A 26909-nucleotide genomic window follows, 5' to 3' on the forward strand; every position below is an offset into this window, starting at 1 on the left:
CGCTTCTTTGTTGTCTTATAAAGAGCCTTACTTGTTTCTGTTGTCCAGAGAAATCCATCCTCTAGTCTTTTTGTGAATCTTTCCCAGTAATCTGTTATTGTTTTTCTTACCAATTGATGAGTTTCAGTTCTTACCCTATAGTCTTCATATGATTCATTCGTTTTTTTCTGACCTATATTTTAGTAACGTTTTCCTTTTTTTTTGGTGACATTTCTTTTAACCTCAAGTGTAAACCATGGTGTTTTCGTAGACCACTTTTGGTTCTTGTTTATTTTTTCGTTCCAGGGGCATCTCCGGTAGCGTCCAGAATATTTACAGAATTGACAGGACGGAATTTTGACAGAATTATTAAAAATAATTAGTAATAAAATATGTCGCCAAGATTGGCCCTGTACCCTTTTTCCTTGCCAAGATGTAGCTTTTACCGTAAAGCTAGCAGCACCTACTGTTTCTTGGAAACGGCTACAGCAATAATTTTTTTTCTTTCGGTAATAAATTAGCAATAAATTATAGTCTTAGTCGGAATTCGGTCTTTGAAATGGTGCTGCTAACTTTACCGACATGTAAAATGAAGTACAAATAAATATCGTATATAAATCGAACCGTTAGTTTTATTTAACTATAAGTTAAAGGTAGTTACAGTAAAACAAACAAAAAAAAAAATGATCAATAGGTATATGTATTACTAACATTGTATTTATAACTCAATGCAACTAGTTAAAAATGTAAGGTAAAATCCCGGGGGCGAAACGGTTCGGGGGCGAAACGGCTGGGGACGAAACGGCGGGGGCGAAACGGTCGGGGGCGAAACGGTCGGGGGCGAAACGGCTGGGGACGAAACGGCGGGGGCGAAACGGTCGGGGGCGAAACGGTTCGGGGGCGAAAGGGCTGGGACGAAACGGCGGGGGCGAAACGTCCGTATCCATTATGTGACACATGACAGAAGCTCGAAACAAATGACAATCGATGAAAAGCCCTATTTGAGAAGGAGCATAAGTCAATTATTATTACTAAAGGTGTCACCTAACTTTATCTGCAAAAATCCGAATGCCACCTCTCACATCCAAAAATAGACGTTTTTTCACAGATCCTTACTGGTCTAAACCGTAATTAAACTTTTGTACAAAAATTTTGGTTTTAGTTCCTGTACCAACCGCCTTATACATTAAAATGTATTTTTTTAATTTTCTCGAAAAAGTGGTTTTGTTACTTAAGGCCGCGTCACACCATCAAATAATTTGATCAAACTGGTTTGAGCAAACTGAAAGTGACAGTTAGTGACGTCACATCCTGAGTGTTCATTGTGGATAATAATGAAAAATTTTAATTTTAAACAAAGTACAAACAAGTTAGACAACTCCAATATAAAAAATTTGATCAAACTAGACTGATAGTAACTAGACTGATTTAACATCTACTCTGAGGAAATCTTTCAAGAAGCAGTTGATGATGTTGAGGCCGGAATTCGAATTAACGGAGAATGTATCAATAACATAAGATACGCAGATGACACTGTGGTATTCGCTGACAGTTCTGAAGCCCTGCAGGAGTTAATGAACAGAATCGCGGAGGTCAGTCAGAGATACGGACTTTCACTAAACACTAAGAAAACAAAATGTATGAATATCTCTAAGAACAAACAGCAATTTGGACGAATCAGTGTGAATGGTCAACAAATAGAAAGAGTAAAAACATATACCTACCTTGGTACGAACGTCAATGAAAATTGGGACCATTCTATAGAAATCAAATGTAGGATAGAGAAAGCAAGATCTGCATTTCAAAAAATGTCAAAGTTGTTCAAATGTCATGATTTGTCGATACCTATAAAAGTCCGATTACTACGATGTTATATCTTTCCTATACTGTTGTACGGAGTTGAGTCGTGGACTCTCACAGACGCCACCTGCAAGAAAATTGAGGCTTTTGAGATGTGGGTTTATCGTCGAATCCTGAAGATATCATATACCGACCACATTACTAATGAGGGTGTTTTGCTGAGAATGCAAAAAGAAAAAGAGCTGTTAATCAAAATAAAAACAGCCAAAATCGAATACCTCGGTCACATCATGAGGAACAGTGAAAGATATGGACTGCTGCAACTGGTCTTACATGGAAAAGTAGAGGGAAAGCGAGGACCAGGAAGGCGAAGGATTTCGTGGCTGAAAAATCTACGTACGTGGTTCAACACAACCACTACAAATCTTTTCAGAGCAGCAGTGTGCAAAGTACAGATTGCCATGATGGTCGCCAACATCCGAAACGGATAGGCACTACAAGAAGAAGAAGACTGATAGTGAGAGCACAGATTTTTAGATTTTAAAAAAACTGCAATTGTGACGTCACTTTGACGACGTACTTCCGGAGTTTGCTCAAACTGTTTGATCAAATTATTTGATGGTGAGACGCGGCCTTTAGACCACTTTAGTTCCAGGCTAGCCACTTATTGTCACTTGCTGTTGCGTTTAGTAAATTTCAATTTCCGACTTATTTCTTGTTTGCTTTGAATGCTGACGTACGGGTAAAGATTCATTGACTCAACTGTATCTGGGGCCTGATTCTAATTCATTTCGACAGTCGCAATTTCATTTCGACACCGCGCGATTCTTGGGGATATTAACCTTATTATGTTGAGACTGCTCAGAATTTGGGTTGGCGCTTCGGTTTCTTGGATTTTGTTGATAGTCTGGGAAAATTATCGAAAAAATACCATTTTTGGGAAAAATTATTTACCAGCTATTTTATTGCTAAAATCGAATCTTAAGATTGCATATATTAGTAATATGGGGTATGACAAGTCCGCAGAAAGTGTGTTATTTTATTTATAAACAAATTAGCACTCCTAAATCTTCTTTTTTTTTCAATTAGTGGTCTGTAACTCCTATATTTTTTCCTTTGAGCCAAAAACACTCAAATAAAAATTCACCGTAATTTAGTTCTGCACAAAGTTATTTTTTTTCCAATTTCCTTCAACAAAAATTTTACTCAGAAAATCCGAGTTTTCCCAAAAAATCTGCCATTTTCAATTAAAATTTTAGGGAAGTACCTAATTATTTATCAATAATTAAATAATTGAAGACATGAAAGATTTATTATAGTAGATTATACAGAGGGGCTAAATTATGGAATAAATTCATTTCTTTAAAACGGACGATTTTGGAGCAAAATCCCGAAAGAGGTCGATTTTTATTTTTAAATTACAATTTTTTGGCATATATTTCATACTAGTGACGTCATCCATCTGAGCGTGATGACGTAATCGATAATTTTGTTAATGGGAATAGGGGTCGTGTGGTAGGTCATTTGAAAGGGCGTTTAATTCTCTATTCAGTAATATAAACATTAATATCATTAGGTATTTATACATGGTTGCCAAAAAAAAATTTTGAATTAAATTAATTGGCGCAAAAAGAAGAATGTATGTAATTTATTTAACTCAAAATACATTGTACTGCTGTCAGAAAATAGAAAAAAAGGTTTATTTCACAAATAAACATTTCTTTTCGCTTAAATTAAATCACAAACAGACTCCCTCCTACCTATTGGCAGTTTGAACTTTTAATTTAAGCTAAAAGCAATGTTTATTTGCAAAATAAACATTTTTTTCTATTTTCTGACAGCAATACAATGTATTTTGAGTTAAATAAATTACATGCATTCTTCTTCTTGCGTCAATTAATTTAATTCAAAATTTTTCTTGGCCTCCCTGTATAAATAATGAAACTAATGTTTATAATACTGAATAGAGAATTGAACGCCTTTGTAAATGAGCTACAACACGAACCCATATTCCTATTTAAAAAAATAATTACGTCATCACGCTCGGATGGATGACGTCACTAGTTTGAAATATATGCCAAGAAATTTAATTTAAAAATAAAAATCGACCTGTTTCGGGATTTTTCTCTAAAATCGTCCATTTTAGAGAAAATGAATTTATTCCATAATTTAGCCCCTCTCTGTATATCAGGAGACCGGCGACAATCTAACCAATAGTTTAGCAATAATTAAAATGTTAATTAAAAAATTTCGGTCGAAATAATAACCAGAAAGATTATGATACACCAGAATAACTATGATTTTCATATAAAAAAGCACTATACCTATTCAACGTACCTTACAGGATTGAAATTGGACCATTTGAGCGGTCTCGGGAATGTTATAAAGAAACAATTTTTTGGCTTATAAACAAATAGAACCCCTCAGAAAATATTAGATTAAATTAAATTAAGTTAACGCTGTTGAAAAGAGCACGGCTTCTGTGTCCTTTTCGAAGAAAAACAAATTGAATTGGGAGGAGTGATTCCAGGTATAACCGGTCAAATTTGACCGGCATTTGCGACAGAGTTATAAACAACAGGATTTTAATCTTTGAACCATTAGATACCTTTTAATTCCGGTCTTCTTTGTACATACAAATTTTCATATCTTCAAGACACTCATAACAAAAAAGATTTATGTCACTGTCACCAAATTATTTAATTATTGATAAATAATTACTTCCCTCAAATTTTAGTTGAAAATTAAAGATTTTGTTTGGAAAACCCGAATTTTCCGAAGAAAATTTCCGTCGAAGGAAATTGGAATAAATTATTAATGTGCAGAATTAAATTACTGTCAATTTTTATGTGAGTGTTTTGGTTTAAAGTTAAAATTTTCGGAGTTTTAGAGCAATAATAAAAAAAAAGATTTCGGAGCGCTAATTTGTTTATAAACAAAATAGCACACTTTCTGTGGACTTTGCACAGCTATATTACTAATATAGGAAATCTTGAAGATTTTATTTCAGCATGTCCAGCAATAAAATAGCTGGTAATTAATTTTCCTTGTTTTTTACTAATTTTCCCAGATTATTACCTCACATCTTTCATTGAGTTGATGATTCATGTTGTGGACATTCTCAATTATTATATTTCTAATTTAATACTATTCTATCTAATTCCTCAAAACAAGCAAATTTCAATTAAACCCAGCTATATTATAATACCTTTTGATTTAGTTTTCCTTGCAAGAAATAAACAAAACACATCTAAACTAAACCTAACCTCGCTTTTGGCCATTCATTCATCTCCGTGTCAAATAATTTCGACAGTCGCCATCGCCATATTGAAAGCGACTTGTTTAGTGTCGAAATTTGATTTAGAATCAGGGCCCAGGTTGAAAAGCCATAGAGGTATATATTAACATAGAGGGAGCCTACCTTCCGCGCTTCCTGACGACAAGATCTCATGGACTGGTTTGCTGCATCTCTTTCTAACACATTGTATCGAAAATCTATGATGACATTCAGTGTGAATATAGGCACGGAAGAGGAGGACAACTGTAGCAGCTTTACTATGCGTAAGAGTGAAACAGCACTAATCCAAATAAAAAAGATGGTGTCGTCACTTTGCTCTGAATGACACTCTCTCTATGCTAATATATAACTCTATGTGAAAAGCCTGAAAAGCACTATGAACCACAGAACACGAAAATAGGTAACGAAAATCCCTGTCACTGTCACGCTGTACGCTGTCGTCTGTCATATCAAGGTGTTTTCTCAAAGCAAAAGCAAACTTCGGCAACTGTCAAAGTTTATTTTATTTAACTAAAAATTTAATTCATATTGCGTTTATTTTATTATGGCAGTGTACTGAATTCTCAAAGTTCAACAAAATAATGGAGAAATTACCAGTAGAGGTTATTGAAAATATTCTCACTTTCCAGAAAATATCTATTGAAGATGTGGTACATTTTTCTCTAACTTGCCATTATTTTCATAATATTGTAACAAACAACAACAAAATCTGGAAAACTAAGCTGTTTCAGAAGTAAGTACTTATTATTATTTTATGTACATATTTTAAAACTTAAATTATTTTTGTAATATTGGCATTTTAAAAAAAACTTGCATTCAATATTGTATAATAAAGATGGCTTGATGTGAAAAAATTATCATTGGACCGGCATTTTGCAAAATAAAAATATTACCTTTTACTTGTCTTTCAAACGATCTAAATTCATCTTATTAAATAGTCTGTAGTTGTCTGGTTTTATGATTACCAGAGCACATTTTGATACATATCACTTCCAGAATGTCAATTAAGTAAGAGAGATATTTTCCTAATTATATTTAAGTACTATATTTAATAGTATATTATCCTAATCTATTTCAACTACTAATCAAAAAGTAATTTAGTTTTTGGTTATTGTTTTCCTCCTCAATGGTTTCTGGTAATTTTTTATTTTGTTTATCCAAATATGTAATTGACAATTCAAAATAGTTGACAATTTATGAATTATAGGTTCTTCTTCTTACTCTCTTTCGTGGCTTGCATACTTGTGCATCTGCCAGTACATTTGATTATATTGCAGCTCGTCTTGCTCTAAGCAATGCTGCAACACTGAAATGAAAACCTAAAAATGTTGCCTTGATTTACCAAGTAACCAGGGGAATATTGGGGGGATGTAAGTACGGGTTGAAGTATTTTAAATTCATAATTCATTTTGTTAATATTTAAATGAATAATCACTGCCTCTAGTTGTTCATGAGTAAGATGTTGCAATATATTTTGAACATTGGAATTCTTTGGTACTCCTAATTTTGTAAGTTCGGTTCTCAGATTAAACTGCTTGGATACTCTTATTGGACACTGTAGAAGAATATGATCTAGATCCTCAATTTTTCCGCGTTCACAGTAAGGATGTTCTTTTATTTTTAATCTATATAGATGTGAGCTTGTGCAACAATGACCTGTTCTCATTCTTATTATATTTGTCAAATGCCTTCTATCTATGTATGGGAATTTGTGAAACCAGGGTTTTTCTGGAAATGTTACTTGTATTTCTGAATACCATTTTCCTTTGATTTGTACTTTTGACTTCCAATAATGATTGTGTTCATTTTTTATATTATCTTTTAGAATTGGCCAAAGTTCTGTATAGTTTATTTTTATCTCCTGAGGAATCTTAAGACACCTGCCAATGTTTGCCAAATTATCCACATGTTCATTGCCCTCTATTCCTGAGTGACCTGGAATCAACCATAGTTTATAGTTTCTGCCGATACAATTGGCCTCGATAATTAATTTTTTTGTTTCTAGTGCAATATAATCATTTTTTGAATTAATACCTGTTTGACTTAATTTTTGTATAACACTTTTAGAATCACTAAAGACAATACAATCAGTAATGCCCTTATTTAAGCACACAGTTATACTCTTATTAATTGCTACTATTTCTGCTGTACATATATTCATAATTGAAGGTAACTTTATCAATGTTAGGAATATACACTCCATAACCAGTTTGTATTTGTTGATCAATTTCGCATTTTGATGCATCAAGTTGGATTTATAGTTCGACGTAGTGTAGACGTAGACATAATGTAGATGCACTGGAAAAGTTCAACACTGAACTTTGTGTACTCTTGTTTATAAATGAACGTAAGCGCATGACGGGACGTAAGAGAAACATAACTGAACGGAAGAGATGACCAACTTTCATCTTTTACAGTGCATTTCTTCCGTCTGGCCAATCATAAGGAAGAATTTTGTTCTGTCACTCAAAGTGGACCCGCCCCCTCATTCCTTTTGTAAAGTTGTTTGTCAACATATTCGAATTAATAAAAATATACCATAGTGTAGTTTCAATATTTCAGATAAATATGCTCCTAAAAACTGTTGTTTTACAAGTAAATATCAACAATTAATTATTAAAGTTTTAACAAATAAGCTGAATTAGTACAAGGAATTTGAAGATCATCTTTCTTTTTTGGAAAAACAACTTGTTTGTGTGTAAATAGCAATAACTGCAATGCAAAGTTTGTACCTTTAGTTTTTCTTTTTTAAACAAAAACTTGAAGCAATTCAGACAAATTGATAGTGATAGATAAGTAATTACCATATACCAGTGAAGTGACTTACTATCTTTATTAAAGGGTTTATTTTTGACATTTGTTGAATATTCAAATATGGGCAAATGCTTGTTATGCAAGAAAGATGCTGCAGAGGATAAGACTTCTTTCAAGTGTGATGGATATAAGAGGGCTCTACATATTAATTGTGCCAGTATAACAGCTACAGAAGTAAGATGTCTTCAATTGGCAGCAGATACTAGGAAATTAAAATATTTCTGTGAGGATTGTGAGCAAGGTTTACTGTTAGTACCAATTTTGAAGTCTATGGTTGAAGATCTAAAGATTGAGGTAGAGAAACTTAAGTGTGCCAATGAAAAATCCTTACACGAAAAGGATAATCAGATTTGTGATCTAAGGAAGACTATTGATGAACTGAAATGCAACTCCAATGCGCCAGGTTTGCCATTTGAGGAAATGTTCATAGAAATAAATGATAGAATTGTAAAATCTAACAATATTATGTTATTCAATGTTCCCGAATTGAATTCTGAGAATATTGAAGATAGGATAAAACAAGACAAAGCCCAAGTCGAGGAAATTATGAAACAAATGGGAAAAGATGAAGCGTTGGAGCATTTAGTGAAGGTTGTTCGAGTAGGAAAGAACACGGGTAGTAAGTCTCGTCCACTTAGAGCTATTTTTTCCAATAATGATGGTGTTGTTAAGGACATTTTAAGGAATAAGAAAAGACTACAGAACTCAACAATCAAAATAAATAGTGGTCAAACAAATATGCAAAGGGATATGTTCAGTAAAGCTTGGAAATAATTAAAAGACAGACAAAATAAAGGCGAAAAAGACATTGCCATAAAATACAGAAATGGTGTACCAAAAATTGAATCATTCAAGAAAGAAGGAAAAAACTAATCTCATCCCCATTACAAGTTTATTGTCAGAACGTCGGAGGACTTCGTACAAAAATTCAAGATCTGATTAGTTCTATTTTATGTTCTGATTATGACATTTTTATATTTGTTGAAAGTTGGTTACACGAGGATATTTTAGATAGTGAAATTAAAATACCTTCATATAGAACTTTTAGATGTGATCGTGATAATAGTTATAAGTCAAGAGGAGGAGGTATTTTGATTGTTGTTAAAGACTACATTAAGGTAACTGTGCTGAAACCCTTGTACAAATCTATTGAACAACTTTTTCTTTTATGCTCATTTGGTAAAGACAATTTTATAATTGGAGGTGTATATATTCCACTAAAATCCGTAGAACAAATATATGAACAACACTGTTTATCAGTCGAAGATATACCCCAAAGGTATAATCATCATAAGACATATATATTCGGAGACTTCAACCTTCCGGAAGCTTCATGGGATAACAATGAATCAGGTGTCTTGGTGAATTGTCCTCAAGGTTCACATGCATTGTACTTAGCTGAGGTTTATGGGTACTTGAATTTTTTCCAGATGATTAATATTCCAAATGAAAGAAATGTGTTTTTAGACTTAATATTTACAAATGTTTGTGATTTACAAGTAGCAAAAGCTTTAGATCCGATTTTTAAAAATAGTTATCATCACATAAGTTACACTTACAATATTAGTTTGTGTGAACATCGAGGTAAGTCATTAGAATATACTGAATTTTATCATGATTTTGTAAACGCAGACCATGAAGGTCTCGATAACTATCTTTCAATGATACCTTGGGAAGACCATTTGAATTTGTCAAATGTTGATTATGCTTTAACAGAATTTTACAGCATACTTAATATGTCACTATCATTGTTTGTACCGGTGAAAAAATTTAGAACTTCTAGTTATCCAAAATGGTTTGATGCCAACTTGCGTTATTTAGTCGTACAGAAAAAAATTGCTCATAAAAATTATTTAGCTTCCTGTAATCAAGAGGATTATGTGATTTTTTCAGAACTTAGGAGATTGTGTAAGGATCTATCAAATCAATGTTATAACACTTATCTGAATCAAGTAAATCATAATTTATGCAGTAATCCTAAGTACTTTTGGCAGTTTGTAAACAGTAAGAGAGCATCAAATGATTTACCAAACAGTATGTACTATGGTAATGCTATAGCAACAAACGGACAACAGATTGCAAACTGTTTCCGTCAATTTTTTTCAACAGTTTATTCGCCACAATCAAATATTAATAACTTGGAAGTAAAGGGAAACAACAATCTTTTTATACCTAATTTTTCAATATCAGTGAAAGATATTTTCAGCAACATTTTATCCCTACCCAATAAGTTAAGCAGTGGTCCAGATGGTATTCCCGATTACTTTCTAAAGAACTGTATATATTCACTAACTAATCCTTTATATCTTCTTTTTGAGTCATCATTAAAGACATCAGTTTTCCCAACTTTATGGAAGCACTCTTATATCTGCCCAATTTTTGAATCAGGTAATAAACAAGACATAACAAATTATCGAAGCGTTTGTAAACAGTCCTCTATACCAAAATTTTTTGATAGACTATTGCATGATCAATTAAAATTTTATTGTAAAGAGATGTCTATTAAGCCAGATCATCCATTTCATAAGTCCATATTTGGAATAGTTTCATATTTTTTTGCTAATTTTTTGCTAATTTATTACCACAAAAACAAATTTTTTGCTCCACCCCTAACCGAGAAACAATGGTTGATGTAGCTTAATTATATGTCACATCATCGATAGCCATATCTCGCGAACCTAAAGAGCTAGAAAATCGTACGACGCGGCATATTTTTTTGCTAATTTATTGCTGTCGATCTGCATATGCAACATACCACAAAACCACCCCTGCTTCCCTTACAGCTAAACAACACCCCCAAAAAACAACGAAAAATCTTGAAAAATGATTTTTGTGATATAGTTGACGGTTGATATTTAATTGCTAATTTTTTGCTGTCATTAGCCGTAAAAAACAAATTTTTTGCTCCACCCCTAACCGAGAAACAATGGTTGATGTAGCTTAATATTATGTCACATCATCGATAGCCATATCTCGCGAACCTAAAGAGCTAGAAAATCGTACGACGCGGCATATTTTTTTGCTAATTTATTGCTGTCGATCTGCATATGCAACATACCCCAAAACCACCCCTGCTTCCCTTACAGCTAAACAACACCCCAAAAAAACAACGAAAAATCTTGAAAAATGATTTTTGTGATATAGTTGACGGTTGATATTTAATTGCTAATTTTTTGCTGTCATTAGCCGTAAAAAACAAATTTTTTGCTCCACCCCTAACCGAGAAACAATGGTTGATGTAGCTTAATATTATGTCACATCATCGATAGCCATATCTCGCGAACCTAAAGAGCTAGAAAATCGTACGACGCGGCATATTTTTTTGCTAATTTATTGCGGTCGATCTGCATATGCAACATACCCCAAAACCACCCTGCTTCCCTTACAGCTAAACAACACCCCCAAAAAACAACGAAAAATCTTGAAAAATGATTTTTGTGATATAGTTGACGGTTGATATTTAATTGCTAATTTTTTGCTGTCATTAGCCGTAAAAAACAAATTTTTTGCTCCACCCCTAACCGAGAAACAATGGTTGATGTAGCTTAATATTATGTCACATCATCGATAGCCATATCTCGCGAACCTAAAGAGCTAGAAAATCATACGACGCGGCATATTTTTTTGCTAATTTATTGCTGTCGATCTGCATATGCAACATACCCCAAAACCACCCCTGCTTCCCTTACAGCTAAACAACACCCCCAAAAAACAACGAAAAATCTTGAAAAATGATTTTTGTGATATAGTTGACGGTTGATATTTAATTGCTAATTTTTTGCTGTCATTAGCCGTAAAAAACAAATTTTTTGCTCCACCCCTAACCGAGAAACAATGGTTGATGTAGCTTAATATTATGTCACATCATCGATAGCCATATCTCGCGAACCTAAAGAGCTAGAAAATCGTACGACGCGGCATATTTTTTTGCTAATTTATTGCGGTCGATCTGCATATGCAACATACCCCAAAACCACCCTGCTTCCCTTACAGCTAAACAACACCCCCAAAAAACAACGAAAAATCCTAAAAAATGATTCTCATGATATGGTTGACAGTTGATGTTCAATAACAAATTTTTTTCTATGATAAGTTCTATCGATCCAAAGCTTATTTTAAATGTTTTTTAATGATACTTTGCACGTATTATAAAAATTGAGTTATCCATCGCATTTTTTCGGTATGTCAAAAAAAAAGTGTTTCATTTTTTGTTTATTACATTTTCTGTTATATGTATCTCGAAAACTGCTCGATGGATTTTAATGATCCTCATCTCTTTTTATTTTGTTAAACGTGCAAAAATATGAATTTTTCATTTTACCATATCAATGTATATCGAACCATATCTCCGAGATTTATCGATCGATTTTTGACTATTATTAAATATAAGTCACTTCGATACCACTCCGGCTACACTCATAAAAAAAGTAGCTTAGAAAAAGCGTTCTTGAACGAAGAAAGGCTGTTTTCTAGAGCCAAGAGTAAAATAAATTACAACCAAGAATTTTTTTTCAATACATTCTTATGAAGAATAAGTTCTTGGCTATAGTTTATTTTACTCTTTGCTGTAGAAAACAGCCTTTCTTCGTTCAAGAACGCTTTTTCTAAGATCGGTAACTACTTTTTTTATGAGTGTAGCCGGAGTGGTATCGAAGTGACTTATATTTAATAATAGTCAAAAATCGATCGATAAATCTCGGAGATATGGTTTGATATACATTGATATGGTAAAATGAAAAATTCATATTTTTGCACGTTTAACAAAATAAAAAGAGATGAGGATCATTAAAATCCATCGAGCAGTTTTCGAGATATAACAGAAAATGTAATAAACAAAAAATGAAACACTTTTTTTTTGACATACCGAAAAAATACGATGGATAACTCAATTTTTATAATACGTGCATAAGTATCATTAAAAAACATTTAAAATAAGCTTTGGATCGATAGAACTTATCATAGAAAAAAATTTGTTATTGAACATCAACTGTCAACCATATCATGAGAATCATTTTTTAGGATTTTTCGTTGTTTTTTGGGGGTGTTGTTTAGCTGTAAGGGAAGCAGGGGTGGTTTTGGGGTATGTTGCATATGCAGATCGACCGCAATAAATTAGCAAAAAAATATGCCGCGTCGTACGATTTTCTAGCTCTTTAGGTTCGCGAGATATGGCTATCGATGATGTGACATAATATTAAGCTACATCAACCATTGTTTCTCGGTTAGGGGTGGAGCAAAAAATTTGTTTTTTACGGCTAATGACAGCAAAAAATTAGCAATTAAATATCAACCGTCAACTATATCACAAAAATAATTTTTCAAGATTTTTCGTTGTTTTTTGGGGGTGTTGTTTAGCTGTAAGGGAAGCAGGGGTGGTTTTGGTGTATGTTGCATATGCAGATCGACAGCAATAAATTAGCAAAAAAATATGCCGCGTCGTACGATTTTCTAGCTCTTTAGGTTCGCGAGATATGGCTATCGATGATGTGACATAATATTAAGCTACATAAACCATTGTTTCTCGGTTAGGGGTGGAGCAAAAAATTTGTTTTTTACGGCTAATGACAGCAAAAAATTAGCAATTAAATATCAACCGTCAACTATATCACAAAAATCATTTTTCAAGATTTTTCGTTGTTTTTTGGGGGGTGTTGTTTAGCTGTAAGGGAAGCAGGGGTGGTTTTGGGGTATGTTGCATATGCAGATCGACAGCAATAAATTAGCAAAAAAATATGCCGCGTCGTACCATTTTCTAGCTCTTTAGGTTCGCGAGATATGGCTATCGATGATGTGACATAATATTAAGCTACATCAACCATTGTTTCTCGGTTAGGGGTGGAGCAAAAAATTTGTTTTTGTGGTAATAAATTAGCAAAAAAGTAGCAAAAAAATATGAAACTATTCCAAATATGGACTTATGAAATGGATGATCTGGCTTAATAGACATTGTAAAGAGCGTCTAATACACAATCAACATGGATTTTCTCAGAATAAATCAACGGTAACAAATTTAGTACTCTTTGAACAAAACAATATTAAACGCGTTGGAGAATAAAAGTCAGATGGATACTATTTATACTGACTTCTCCAAGGCATTTGACAGAGTAGATCATAACATCTTATTGGGAAAATTAAATGCTTTTGGCTTCAGTCATCAATCCTTACAATGGTTCAATAGCTTTTCATTCAAATATAATTCATGTGACATCAGGAGTACCCCAAGGAGCTCACTGTTCACCTTTGTTATTTAATATATTTGTGAACGATATATCAGAATGTTTTAGAAATTGCGATTTCCTGATGTTTGCAGATGATTTGAAATTATTTAAATCCGTAGATTCAAATGTTGATGTAACATTAATTCAAGAAGATTTAGACCAGTTGAGTATTTGGTGTGAGAGTAATATTTTGCATTTAAATGTTGCTAAATGCTGTTATATAAGCTTTTTTAGAGGTAATAAAAAATATGATACTTCTTACACAATTAATGAAAATGAATTGTCTTATGTTAAAACAATAAAAGACTTAGGAGTCACATTTGATGAGCAGTTGCGTTTTGTGCAACATATAAATAGTGTAACAGTAAATGCATCAAAATCTTTGGGCTTTATCATTCGCAACTGTCTGAGACTATCTGTAGGGGCTTTAAGAACGGTATATTATGCTTTGGTTGTATCTAAAGTGGAATATGCATCTATTGTATAGTCTCCACAATACCAAGCTCATTCTACTACGTTGGAGAGATTGCAGAATAAATTTTTGAGATATTGTGGATACAAATTAAACATACGCATTACTAATCATGATTATTAGTCGAGGAAATGAAGCTGAAAAAATGGCAAAACCTCGCAATTTTTTCGTCCAGCATCGATTTGTACAAAAATTTGGGATTAGGCTCATTACACCCTCTAGTTCATTTTCTATATTGAGCCGTTGTACGCTTTTGGTTTTGTAAGGGTGAAAACTACCCCTAGTTGTAAAAAATTATAAAATAACATTTTAAACTTTAATATTGTCAACCTTTGGTTCTTATTACTCTACTCTACTATCATAATATTTCAACCCTTAAAACCACCCTTGTTGGAGCTATATATAAAAAATTTACTTATCTTAAAAGAATAACTTCGGCTTGCATCGATTTACACAAAAATTTGAGATTAGGATCCCCTGTACTTTATATTCTATATCATGCTTAAGGGCGTTGATTATTTTTAGGGGTGTAAACAACCCCTTGTTGTCAAAAATTATTAAAAATATTGTATACTTTAATATGGGTAAAATTTGGTTTTGATTGGTTAAATAATGATTGTTTTATACTTTAGGATATAATATCATAATATTTCAACCCTTAAAAACCACCCTTAATAACTTACAGTTTTTATAAGTAGATATTTTAATAGGTCTATACGGAAAAAAAAGTAGAATTAAAGAATTACAAAAACATTTATTTACACAAAAATACGAATTTACAAATATGTACAAATACAAATAGTTTTTTAGTCATCTTCCAGTATACGAACCGGTTCTGTGGTATTATACATGCATTGAAAATTATCCATAAGCGGACTATCCGAATTTTTCGAAAAAAGAAAATTCGTTTTATAAACATAGCTCCTTCATTTTTGGCGGTGAAAAGATTTTTCAAAAATGACTTTGTAGGATTTTTGAAGAGTAATAAGAATGTGTAAACTAAATTCCGTAAGATCCCTCAGTTTTTAATTAGGGTGGGTTTATAGGGCTCGAATAAGGGGGTGTTTGCTCGTAAATAGAGGTTTTAAACAGCTATATCTCGCTAACTGTTCACTGTAATGAAAATCTATGCACAAGGGAATTTTAGTTGTTAAATCATTTTTTTCGTATCCAGTATTTTCGGAGATATTTTGAAGTAAAAGGTGAAAAATGGGAAATTCCAAAAAATTAATTTTTCTTTAAACTCCAATTTTTCTAAAATTAAAATTAGGCCTTTTAAATAGGTCAAACTTCTTAAGTGCATTGATAAAACAAACATAAAAGGAATTACAGAAAGGTGAAGACCAATTTTTAATCAGGAGGGTAGTTAGGGGGTTGTTTTCACTGATTTTTTCATAGAGAAAAGCAGGTACCGAACTTTTTTTGATCATAAGTCGCTTACTTTACAGACTAGAAACTTTTTATTATTTTTTTTGAAAGACCTAACTGTATACTTGAAAAAATATTATTTAAGCTTTTCTCTAAAAATGCAAAGTTTTTCCGTTATTTTACTTTGAATATTTCAAATTATGCATTTGACGAAAAAAGCTAACTTTAACGTGCCGTATCTCGGTTTTTATTGGTCTTAGCGATATTACAGAAAAATAATTTGGTTTGTGTTACTAAAAGATACAATTTTGATATCTACTGTTTTTTTTTGATTAAATGCATATTTTTCGAGGTATTCTCAAAAAACCCTCTCAAAAAGTCGATTTTTTCATCGAAAAACTGTTACTTTCAAGCGCGATTAACTCGAAAAATATTAGTTTTACGAAGAAAATGTAAAAAACATTTTTTTCTTACAATCACTTTTTACATCGACTTACATAGTTAAAATGTAATAAAAAAATTCCCGCCCCGAGATGGGGTGGCAACCACCCCCAAGGTTTTAGCGTACAGCGGCATAATATAGAAAATGATCCTTGGACTATTCCCTACCTTCTTTGAAAATTTCAAGTAAATCCATGCTGGACGAAAAAATTGCGAGCCAAAATGCTTCATTTCCTCGACTATATACCTATATTTTAAAAACACTCAACATGAATTTATTAAAAACTCGACGAGATAACTCTGATTTGGTATTTGTGTTTAAATTAATAAATGGTTTAATTTGTTGTTCTGAACTTCTCCAATCTATTAATTTATATGTTCCCTCCAGAAGTCTCAGACATGTTGATTTGTTTTATATACCTTTTCATCGAACAAACTATGGTATGCATTCGCCCATTGAGCGAACACTAAAAATTATAAACGAGAATAACTTGCAAATGTTTGGTGTCTCCTTGGCTGCTTTTAAGAATCGGATTAAAAGAGCTTGACAGGTACTTTTTGTTTATTTGAACTGATTTGTGTAATAGATGTAATATGTGTAATGGATAACTATTAATATTTCGTTTTTGTTTAATATGTAATTAAGATTTATTTTACTCTAGTTTAGTAGATATTACAGAGATTGATTTTATACTGTATGTGTTGTAATGGGGGTAATCCCGTATATAAATAAATAAATAAATATGAGTTGTTTATTAGCCTGTTAATTCGGGGTTATCCACACATAATATACGATAATTAAATCCAATGAACATTTTAAAGACCAGGAAATGAAACAAAATAGTTGGAAATTCCACGGCACCAAGGAGCAGACCTTCGTTTATTTCCTAATCCATTGTAACACACAAAATGGATAAATATTATAATAAATAAATAGTAGAAATAAATAAACACAAAATGTTGTTTACGGTTCGTATAATTTTTAAGCTATGTTGTTGAATTAAGCCACTGTTTCTACTCATGCGCAAAAATTCCGCTGCGTTAATTTATAAATTGACAAAATATTTTCTTACGTGTGCAGTCCGTTTCCTACGTCTACGTTGCGTCTACGTCTACGCTACGTCAAACTATAAATCCAACTTCAGTGTCAACAAATGTATATTTTCCGCAAATCGCCAGGAAATTTTGACATTCCTGTCAAAATTTCTTGAAGAAAAAGTCAGGACTTCCTTACTGTAAGGAAATGTCATTTCCTTACTGTAAGGAAATGATATTTCCGTACAGTTGTTAGTGTTCTACATAAATGATAGAAAACACATTGCTATTAAAACCTTGTAAATTACCTTAATCATTAAATTTTCTTTATCTGGAGCTTCCTGGATAAATTTTTCAATTTCTTCCTTCGTTAAAATCTTAGATTTCTTTGCCCTATAACCTTGAGCTTGCCGTTTCAATAAAGAACGAAGTTTTGAGTATGTAGATATATCTACATTGTGTTTAAGTGCAAGGGTTGACTTCAGCATTGAATAATTGGCCCATAATGTTGAAGATTTCATCTTTAAACAAAGGTCTAGGAAGTATGCCATTACAACATTTTCTGAGAAAGAACTCGTATTTTTACTCATGCGATAATCCATAAAACGTCTGTATGCATTTTCGTACTTTTCTCTTGATTTCTTTGGCAATAATTCTAATGAAGCAGTATTCACTGCCTCAATCAGCTCTGGAGGAGTCCCAGGAATGGAAATTTCATCATCACTTATCATTTTACTTTCGAGAACACCAGCAATTAAATTTATAAGCGTCAAGTTTGACAATTCAACCTCAATACGTTTCCATAGTAACCCAAGTAATTTTATTAGGAATTTCAAAGCACCATTTATTTGGGAATAAAATTATCGCGTTTTTTTTAAATCAATCAATATCTGTCGAATTTTAAACGATTTGCGGAAAAATAGTATGTTTACCTCGTAGGAAAAGCCACATTCCTGGACTCTGTGTTGCTAAGTCTCGGCTTGCGCCTCGACTTGGCAATCTTCACAGTCGTCCAGGAATGTTAAGCTTTTCCTACCCGGTAAACAATGTACTATTTCTAGAAAACTTCTCAGTTACTATTTTAAATATTGTATTTTGATTACTGCCTATGTTATTAATATTTAATTGAATTGTAGGGACTCGTCCATATAAGGTGTCATAATTTTGTATGAAATCAGCTATCACATCTGTTTTATGGACTATTTTTTTATGTGGTTTTAGATAATCTAACGCTTCTACTAAATATGGACGCTCTTTCTGTCTCCAGTAACCAAAATTGTAACTACATGCCTGGTTTACTTCATGTGTTAATTCCAACAGTGGGTGATTTTGGTTGCTGTATATTTTTGACATGAATTTTGTTGCTAGCCATCTCCTCCTAAATTCCAGGGTCATCTCTCCTGTTTCTACTAACAGAGCTGTACTGGGGGTTGATATCATGCATCCTAGAATTAGCCTTAATGCTTGATATTGTATAGTGTCAAGTTTTTGTAGAGTTTGCTTGCTTGATGGCTTTAAAAATATACTACCAAAGTCAAGATGTGATCTTACCAGTCCATAATAGGCTATAAGCAATGTTGCAGGATCTCCACCCCACCAAACTCTACAGAAGGATCTCATTACATTAATTCCTTTACTAGCTTTACTTTTAATGTTTTCAATATGTGGATTCCAATTTAAATTTTCTGTGAGGGTTACACCTAAATATTCTATTTGTTGTTTCATACAAGTATGGGATAATCTGATGATTGAGAATGATATCTGGATATATACATATGCTATTAGTTTTTGCGAACCATTTTTGTTTACTGAAATTGAGAAATTGTGTGTATTAAACCAGTTTTGTATGTCAGCTAGGACTAAATTTGTAGATATTGTTCCTTGAGTATGGTTATAATGTTTACTTAGTAAGACTAGATCGTCTGCATATGATAGTAGAATACATTTGTCTGGAATTATGTCATAAATGGTACTGATGTAGATGTTGAAAAGTAAGGGACTGAGAGGTGATCCCTGAGGTAACCCTTGTGTAGTGTAGCCTGGTCCTACAAGGTTTTCTTCATTGTTTTTAACATATATTTTCCTATTGTGGAGAAGATTGAATATGATATTAATGAGCTCAAGTGGAAGGTTTAACTCTAACATTTTTTTATATAAGAGATATATATGTTGACATGGTCATAAGCAGCCTTTATGTCTAGGAAAACTCCAAGTACATATTTGTTTTCTCTTAGGGCTGCCTGAATGTAGGTTGTAAGAAAAGCAATATTATTCTGAATTCCCATTCCTTTTCTAAATCCTGATTGAAAAAAGTTAAAATGTTTTTGTGTGTTTAACTATCCACTCTAATCTATTTTTTATAATATGTTCCATTACCTTTCCTATGCATGATGAAAGGGCTATTGCTCTGTAGCTGTCTACTAGTTCTGGATTTCTGGTTGGTTTGAGAAATAGTAGTATGATTTGTGTCTTCCAGCTCTCTGGGATGGTCTTACCTTTTAGTGTATCATTATATATGTTAAGTAAGGTTTTTTGTGCTGATTCTGTAGGTACTTTATCATTGAATATGTGATTTTGTCATTACCAGGTGCTGTGTCTTTCTTGTATTTAATACAATGTTGAAATTCGCTCATCTATAGTGGGTTGAATGTATGGTTATTAATTGCTAGTTGAAATCTGGGTCTATATGACAAGCTGATAGATTTTCTAAGATGGTTTCACAAATTCGTTTATTGGGAAGCTTTTTACTGTGTGAATATTGTGGATTATAAAATCTTTTAATTGATGTCCAAACATAACTCATATCCGAGTTTCTATTCAGTGTTCCACAAAATTGTCTAAATTTATTTGTCTTTTTTTGTTTTAGATACACTTTTGTTTCTGCTATTGTTTTTTTGGCGTATATATAGTTGTCCATTGTGAACTCTGATTTTAACTTCAGTATAGCGTTTTTCTTTCCTTGATTTTTTGAGAGCATTCCTGGTCCCACCATATACACCCTATTTTGTTCTTTTTCCTACCGTTTTTAGGTGTTGCATATATTGCTACATTTTCCATTGTTTGTACTAAACCATTATAATCAAGGTATTCTATATTTGGTGTCAAGTTTATTATTTCATAATATTCCTTCCAATTAGCTTTTTTGAAGTTCCTTTCACCAATACTTTCATTAGCATTTTGTATGGAGTTTTGTATTGTTAATGTCGAGGGAAAGTGGTCGCTGGATCCTGGGTCGGGTATCACAGCCCATTTGCATTTATGAGCAATTGTATCAGAGCTTATTGTCAGATCTACTGCACTGCGCCTCTGTCCTGGACAGGTTAGCCTTGTTGGGGTTCCGTCATTATGTATGAACATATTCTTCTAATTTTTTTGTGTCAGTTTATTTGTGGGATGTGAATAAATATTAACAATATTATAATTTTGTATTTTGGTTATTATTAATCTGAGTTTATTTGTTTCAACTTTTTTCCCAAAATGTAATATTTCATATTTAATCTTTTTTTTATTCAGGGTAGCTATGCTTGTACCTTCCGTCACATCATTTCTGATGATATTATAAGATTTGATGTTACATTTGTGAATAGGTTTCAAGAATGTTTCGTTTAATAGAATAATATCTGGGTCATCCTCTCTGATAAGTGATATTAGGTTACTATAGTTTGAGTTTACACTTCGAATGTTCCATTGCAAGATTTTTAGGTTTGTGTTGTTCATTTTGTTTTATTTATTTAGTTATCAATATAGTTATTAATATAGAGAATTTGTTTTATTTAATTTATCTTGTATTATTAGATATATATTTAAATTAATTGTTGTTATATAAAACAGTTAATTATTAGGCATTGTGTAATAAAATAATCATTGTTTTATTTATTCAATACCTACAATTTTGGGTCATCCAAATCCGTCGTTGATTTGGACAACTCAAAATATGCATTTATCAAATTTCTAAATTGGCATTTTACTTCAGTTGGAGTATTTAAGAAGAGTTTATAACATTCATCAACTGTGATCTGTTTTGAGGATTTTGTGGATTGTATAATATTATCATCTTTATCTGTATTGCTACAAGAGCTTTTATGCTGATTTTGTAACTGAGGTCTATAATTTGATTGTTCCTGTCTTCCATTCGGTGCTATTAGCGATTTGTCGTGAGAGATTTTGACAAAATTTGGTTTTTTTGTTGGAGGATGTGTATTATCGGTGGCTATATTAGAGACTGTTCTTTTTGATTTCCTTAAGTTACTATTGTTGGGTATTGAGGCTCTTTGATGAATTTGTATATAATTGTCTGATTGTTGTGATTTGGTTTGGAGTGAAGGGAATTCTGTCTGAAGAAAACGATATGTTTCTTCATTATTCTCTGATGAAGAGGTTGGTAGGTATGTTTTCGGATGTAGGAGGTTGGCTTCATAATGATTTATGTTCTGATACACCATGGTTTTTTTTATATTAGATTGCCTTTCATATTCTGGACAACATTTGCTTGTTGCCTCATGATCTCCAGATTTGCAAAAGAAACATAATGTTTTACAGGCTATTTGTGCGTTTTCCTCTAAATCATGTCCACTGCCACAATTATGGCATTTTTTGTTACTCTTACATTAATTTTTTGTACGGTAGATAACAAAGTTTAATATTTCTGGGCATTATTATACCCTGAAATGTAATTAATACTGTCCCTATTGGGATATATTCAAATGTACCATCATCTTTAACTTTTTTTCTGTTAAATCTTTTAACGTCTATCGCCCATATTCTTTATGTTTTCTTCTGAAAATTGAGGGTTTATGTTCATGGCTGAAGCTTTACGTGTGACAGAATTTCGCGGTATGTATATTTTGTACTTATCTTTTAAATTATTATTCATCATCATTCTCTTTGCCTTATCCCTATGCGGGGTCGGCTTCCCTAATTGCATTTCTCCACACAGTTCTATCTTGGGTCATATCAATGTTAATCCCCTTTACCAACATGTCCTGCCTTATCGTCTCCCCCCAGGTCTTCTTTGGCCTTCCTCTCCTACTCCTTCCAGGAATCTGCACTTCAGCTATTCTTCGTATTGGGTGATTAACGTCTCGACGTTGAACATGACCAAATCATCTTAACCTAGGCTCTCTCATTTTGGCATCAATTGGTGCCACACCTAGACTTCCCCTAATATACTCATTTCTAATTTTATCCTTCTTTGTCACTTCCACTCATCTATCTAAGCATTCTCATTTCCGCCACATGCATTCGTTGTTCCTCTTTCTTTTTCACTGCCCAACATTCAGTTCCGTACATCATAGCCGGTCTTATGGCTGTTTTGTAGAATTTTCCCTTCAGCTTCATTGGAATTTTTCTGTCACACAACACACCACTCGCTTCTTTCCATTTCATCCAGCCCTAATTCTACTGCATGCATCTCCATCTATTTCTCCATTACTCTATAATACCGATCCCAGGTAATTAAAACTATTGTTTTTAACAATCAGTTCACCATCCAAAGATACCATTTTATTTCTCGTAACCAGTGGCGGCTCGTGATTTTTACAATAGGGGAGGCTATACCTAACTGTAAAATATCTAGACAAATTTGCACTAGCAAAAAAATGCGCCAAAAAATGTAATTTAAGGCTCCATCTTTTGACCATTTTTTATTTACATTTCATAATATCATCCTAATTCATAATTTCATGATATCATCATTTTAAAAATAGTTAGTCTAATAGTAAAAGTTTAATACCAAAGTTTGTGTCGTTTATTTGTTAACAATTCCATCTATTTGTAAATAGATACCTATGCATATCAAAATAAATACAGATTTGAAGTTTTGCTGTCCATACATAATGAAGCTTCAAATTTTTTAAGATACTCAACTGAATTTTTTAAATTCTAAACGCGGCCTACTGCGAATTCAAAAACACGATAAATTACCGATATTTTGCTTTGAGTTAGAGATATCGGAAAAAGTTATTTGAGCAAGTTGTTCCAAATATTATTATAACCCCACATACCAAATTTCATAACAAAATTCGCACTTTTAGATTTTTCATTATTTTTAGTCAGGACCCTAAAATTCGTTGTCCCGAGACGCACCCAACCACCCAACGGAGCTGAGAAGCTACTCTGCCTCCCTTGGTATATCTCCAAGCAGCGTGTGATGGCGCCGTAGATGCCACTGTTAGGAGACCGGGTCTCCTTAAACGCCTGCTGCGCTGCACGGAGCATTAGCAACGGAGAATGCTGGGCTTCTCGGCTCCGTTCGTGCATCTCGGGATAACCCAGGGTCCTGCCTACAATAATATGTAATAAAACTGAGACGCGATCATGCGTTCTAATGCTAATGCTCCGTACGTATGGATAATTAGTGATAATATGGAATTTACACGTTGTATAATAGTGAGAGTAATTGTTGTTTTCGCGATTCATGATAAAAAAAACAGTATAGAGTGTGTAAAAAATTTATGGGGAGGCTGAGCCTCCCTTGCCTCCTCTGATGAGCCGCCACTGGTCGTAACTCCATCTTTAAATGAACATTCTAAATACTCTGTTTTTGTCCTACTAAGTTTTAAACCTTTTTCCTCCAGAGTTTGCCTCCACTGTTCCAGTTTTTGTTCTAAGTCTCTTTCACTATTTCCTACTAACACGATATCATTAGCATACATTAAGCACCATGGAATGTTACCCTGTAGTTTCGCTGTTATCTGGTCCAAAACTAATGAGAATAAATACGGACTAAGCACAGAGCCTTGGTGCAATCGTACTTTCACATGAAATGTATCAGTCTCTCCTACACCTGTCCGAACACTAGTCGTTACTCCCTCATACATATCCCTCACAATCTTTACATATTCACCAGGGACTCCTTTCTTATTGAGTGCCCACCACAGAATCTCTCGAGGAACTCTATCATATGCTTTCTCAAGATCAATGAATACCATATGAGCGTTTGTTTCTTTACTCCTGTATTTTTCCATCAACTGCCTTATAATGAAAATTGCATCTGTTCATGATCTGCCCTGCATAAAGCCAAATTGATTCTCGGATATTTCGGTCTCTTCACGTATCCGTCTATCAATTACTCTTTCCCATATTTTCATGGTGTGGCTAAGCAGTTTTATAGCCCTGTAGTTTGTACATTGTTGTATATCTCCCTTGTTTTTGTAAACAGGTACCAGTATACTGCTTCTCCATTCGTCTGGCATTTGTCCAACTTCCATAATTCTATTAAATAGGCCTGCTAGCCACCTTGTTCCTGTCTCTCCCAATGCTCTCCATACTTCCCCGGGAATATCATCTGGTCCTACCGCTTTTCCTTTCTTTATTTTTTGAAGCGCTTGAGCCACTTCCTCGTTTGTTATTTTGGTGACCATTGCTGCTACTGTCTCCGTTGACTCTACAGGCTGTCTGTCAAATTCTTCATTTAATAAGCTGTCAAAGTACTTTCTCCATCTCTTTTTGACATCCCTTTCGTGAACTAGTATTTTATTATTTTCATCTCGATCTCGGATACATCTAATCTGATTAAAATCTTTTGCTTTCTTTGCTCTCTGTTTGGCTATTTTATATATCTTCGTTTCGCCTTCCCTGGTATCAAGTTGATCGTATAGGTTTGAATACGCTTCTGCTTTGGATTTTGCTACTGCTACTTTCGCTTCCTTTTTCGCCACCATATAGTTTTGAAGATCTGTGTCGGATCTGGTTTCTTGCCACTTTTTATATAATTTTCTCTTTTATTTTTCCTTGTACTTCGTTTGACCACCACCAAGTCTCTTTATCCTCAAACTTTTTTCCTGACGTTTTCCCAAGTATTTCAACAGCAGTCTCTTTAATACTACTGGCCATTTTTCTCCAAATTGTATTAGGGCTTCTTTTCATGTTCCAACATATTTTTTCTACTATTCTTCTCCTGAATAGACCTTCTTTCTCATCTTTTAGCATCCACCACATGATTTTTTGTGGTCCTCTCCGATATTTTTGTTTAGTTTCGCTTTTTACTTCGATGTCCAGAACAAGCAGCTTATATTGTTGGCTTACTGTCCCACTAACTATTACCTTGCAGTCCTTGCATTCACGTATGTCTTCTTTCCTTATCATGAAGTAGTCTATTTGGGATTGATGTTGTCCACTTTTGTAGGTAATAAGTTGAGTTTCTCTCTTTTTAAAGAATGTGTTTACAATCACCATATCCAATGCTGTTGCTAATTCAAGCATGCCATCTCCAGCTTCATTTCTAGTTCCAAAGCCTAATCCCCCATGTATTGCTTCGTATCCTGCCTTGGCTTGGCCCACATGTGCATTGAAATCACCTCCTAGTATAACTTTCGCCTCTGACGGAATATCACTCAGGACGTCTCCTAATTGGTCATAGAAAGCTCTTCTTTCTTTTAAATTATTATTATTGACAAAATTGTTTGCCGATTTAGCCGATTGAAAATATACACCTAATTTATTTTTCCCTTTTTCTTTAACTTCTAAAATGTCTTTTATTTGCAGTTGAAAAATATCTTTAGCTATTTTTAAATGATTATATCGCCCTACTAAATGTCCTTTTTCGATTCCCTCAATAAAAACTACAAAAGGTCCTATTGACTTGGCATTATAGATTAAATTGTCTAAAGGGTTGTTGCTTTTATTATTCTCTTTCTCTTTTTGATCTGTGTTTTAGTACCATTATTAGTGCTCATTTCAACATCATTAAATAGAATTTTTAATTTTTCAAGATCAGGCGGAGGATCTCCGCTTGATTCTTCGTTCATTTTAATCTAATTTTAAATCTTACCACTAAGTATAAAGAATAAAAATTAACCACTGAAGAATATAGATATTAAAAAACTGCAATAGGTTTTAAACAAAGATAATATAGTTCTCACCAGAAAATTAAACGTCAAACACAACAAACACCACAAAAGATATTCGCTGCGAAAAGAAGCCGAGGCTAGTCAACCCATAGGACCTCGACTTCTTATCAGCAATATCTTAAAAATTAACAAAAAGTAATAACTGTTTTCTATTTAAATGGGGTTTTATAAGGGTTTTTAGCAAAAAGTAAAACTGACTATTCGCTATTTGACAACCTCCTAACCTGAATTATAGGTTTGTTCTAGCATCAGTTTCAAACGGTTTGAAACCATCAGCGAATAGTGGACCAGCGCGAGTAGAGGGGATAGCACTGGTGACTGTATTACGTTCTCTCACTGACCAACTGTTTGCTGACGGTTTCTGACTAGTTTGACTGTTTGCTAGAACAAACCTAATATTAGTTTAAAATATTCAAAAATAATAGTTATTTTCGTAACAAGTGCAGAAAGTCAGTCTTTTCCGCACGCGACTGCAGTTTGCCGAACGACGCGAAGTGGGAGTTCGGCAAGCAGTCGAGTGCGGAAAAGACACTTTCTGCAAGAGCTAGGAACAATATTTTTTCTACGAGTCTTTAAAAAATTACCAAATCTTAATCAATTAATTTAATTAATATGAAAATACATACACAGATTAA

General features: G+C 33.2%; 1 protein-coding gene across 1 annotated transcript in view; it reads left to right on the top strand.

Annotated features, from left to right (window-relative positions):
• Positions 1-5517: 5517 nt before the first annotated feature.
• LOC114343721 (F-box only protein 21) overlaps positions 5518-26909 on the top strand; it is a 63454-nt gene continuing 42062 nt past the window's right edge. Inside the window, exon 1 of the mRNA XM_028294560.2 lies at positions 5518-5810. Within this exon, the coding sequence (XP_028150361.1) occupies positions 5659-5810 (152 nt within the window). The 5' untranslated portion in view covers positions 5518-5658. The remainder of the gene's footprint in view (positions 5811-26909) is intronic.

Source organism: Diabrotica virgifera, chromosome 1 (genome assembly GCF_917563875.1).
Source record: "Diabrotica virgifera virgifera chromosome 1, PGI_DIABVI_V3a".
NCBI lineage: Eukaryota > Metazoa > Arthropoda > Insecta > Coleoptera > Chrysomelidae > Diabrotica > Diabrotica virgifera.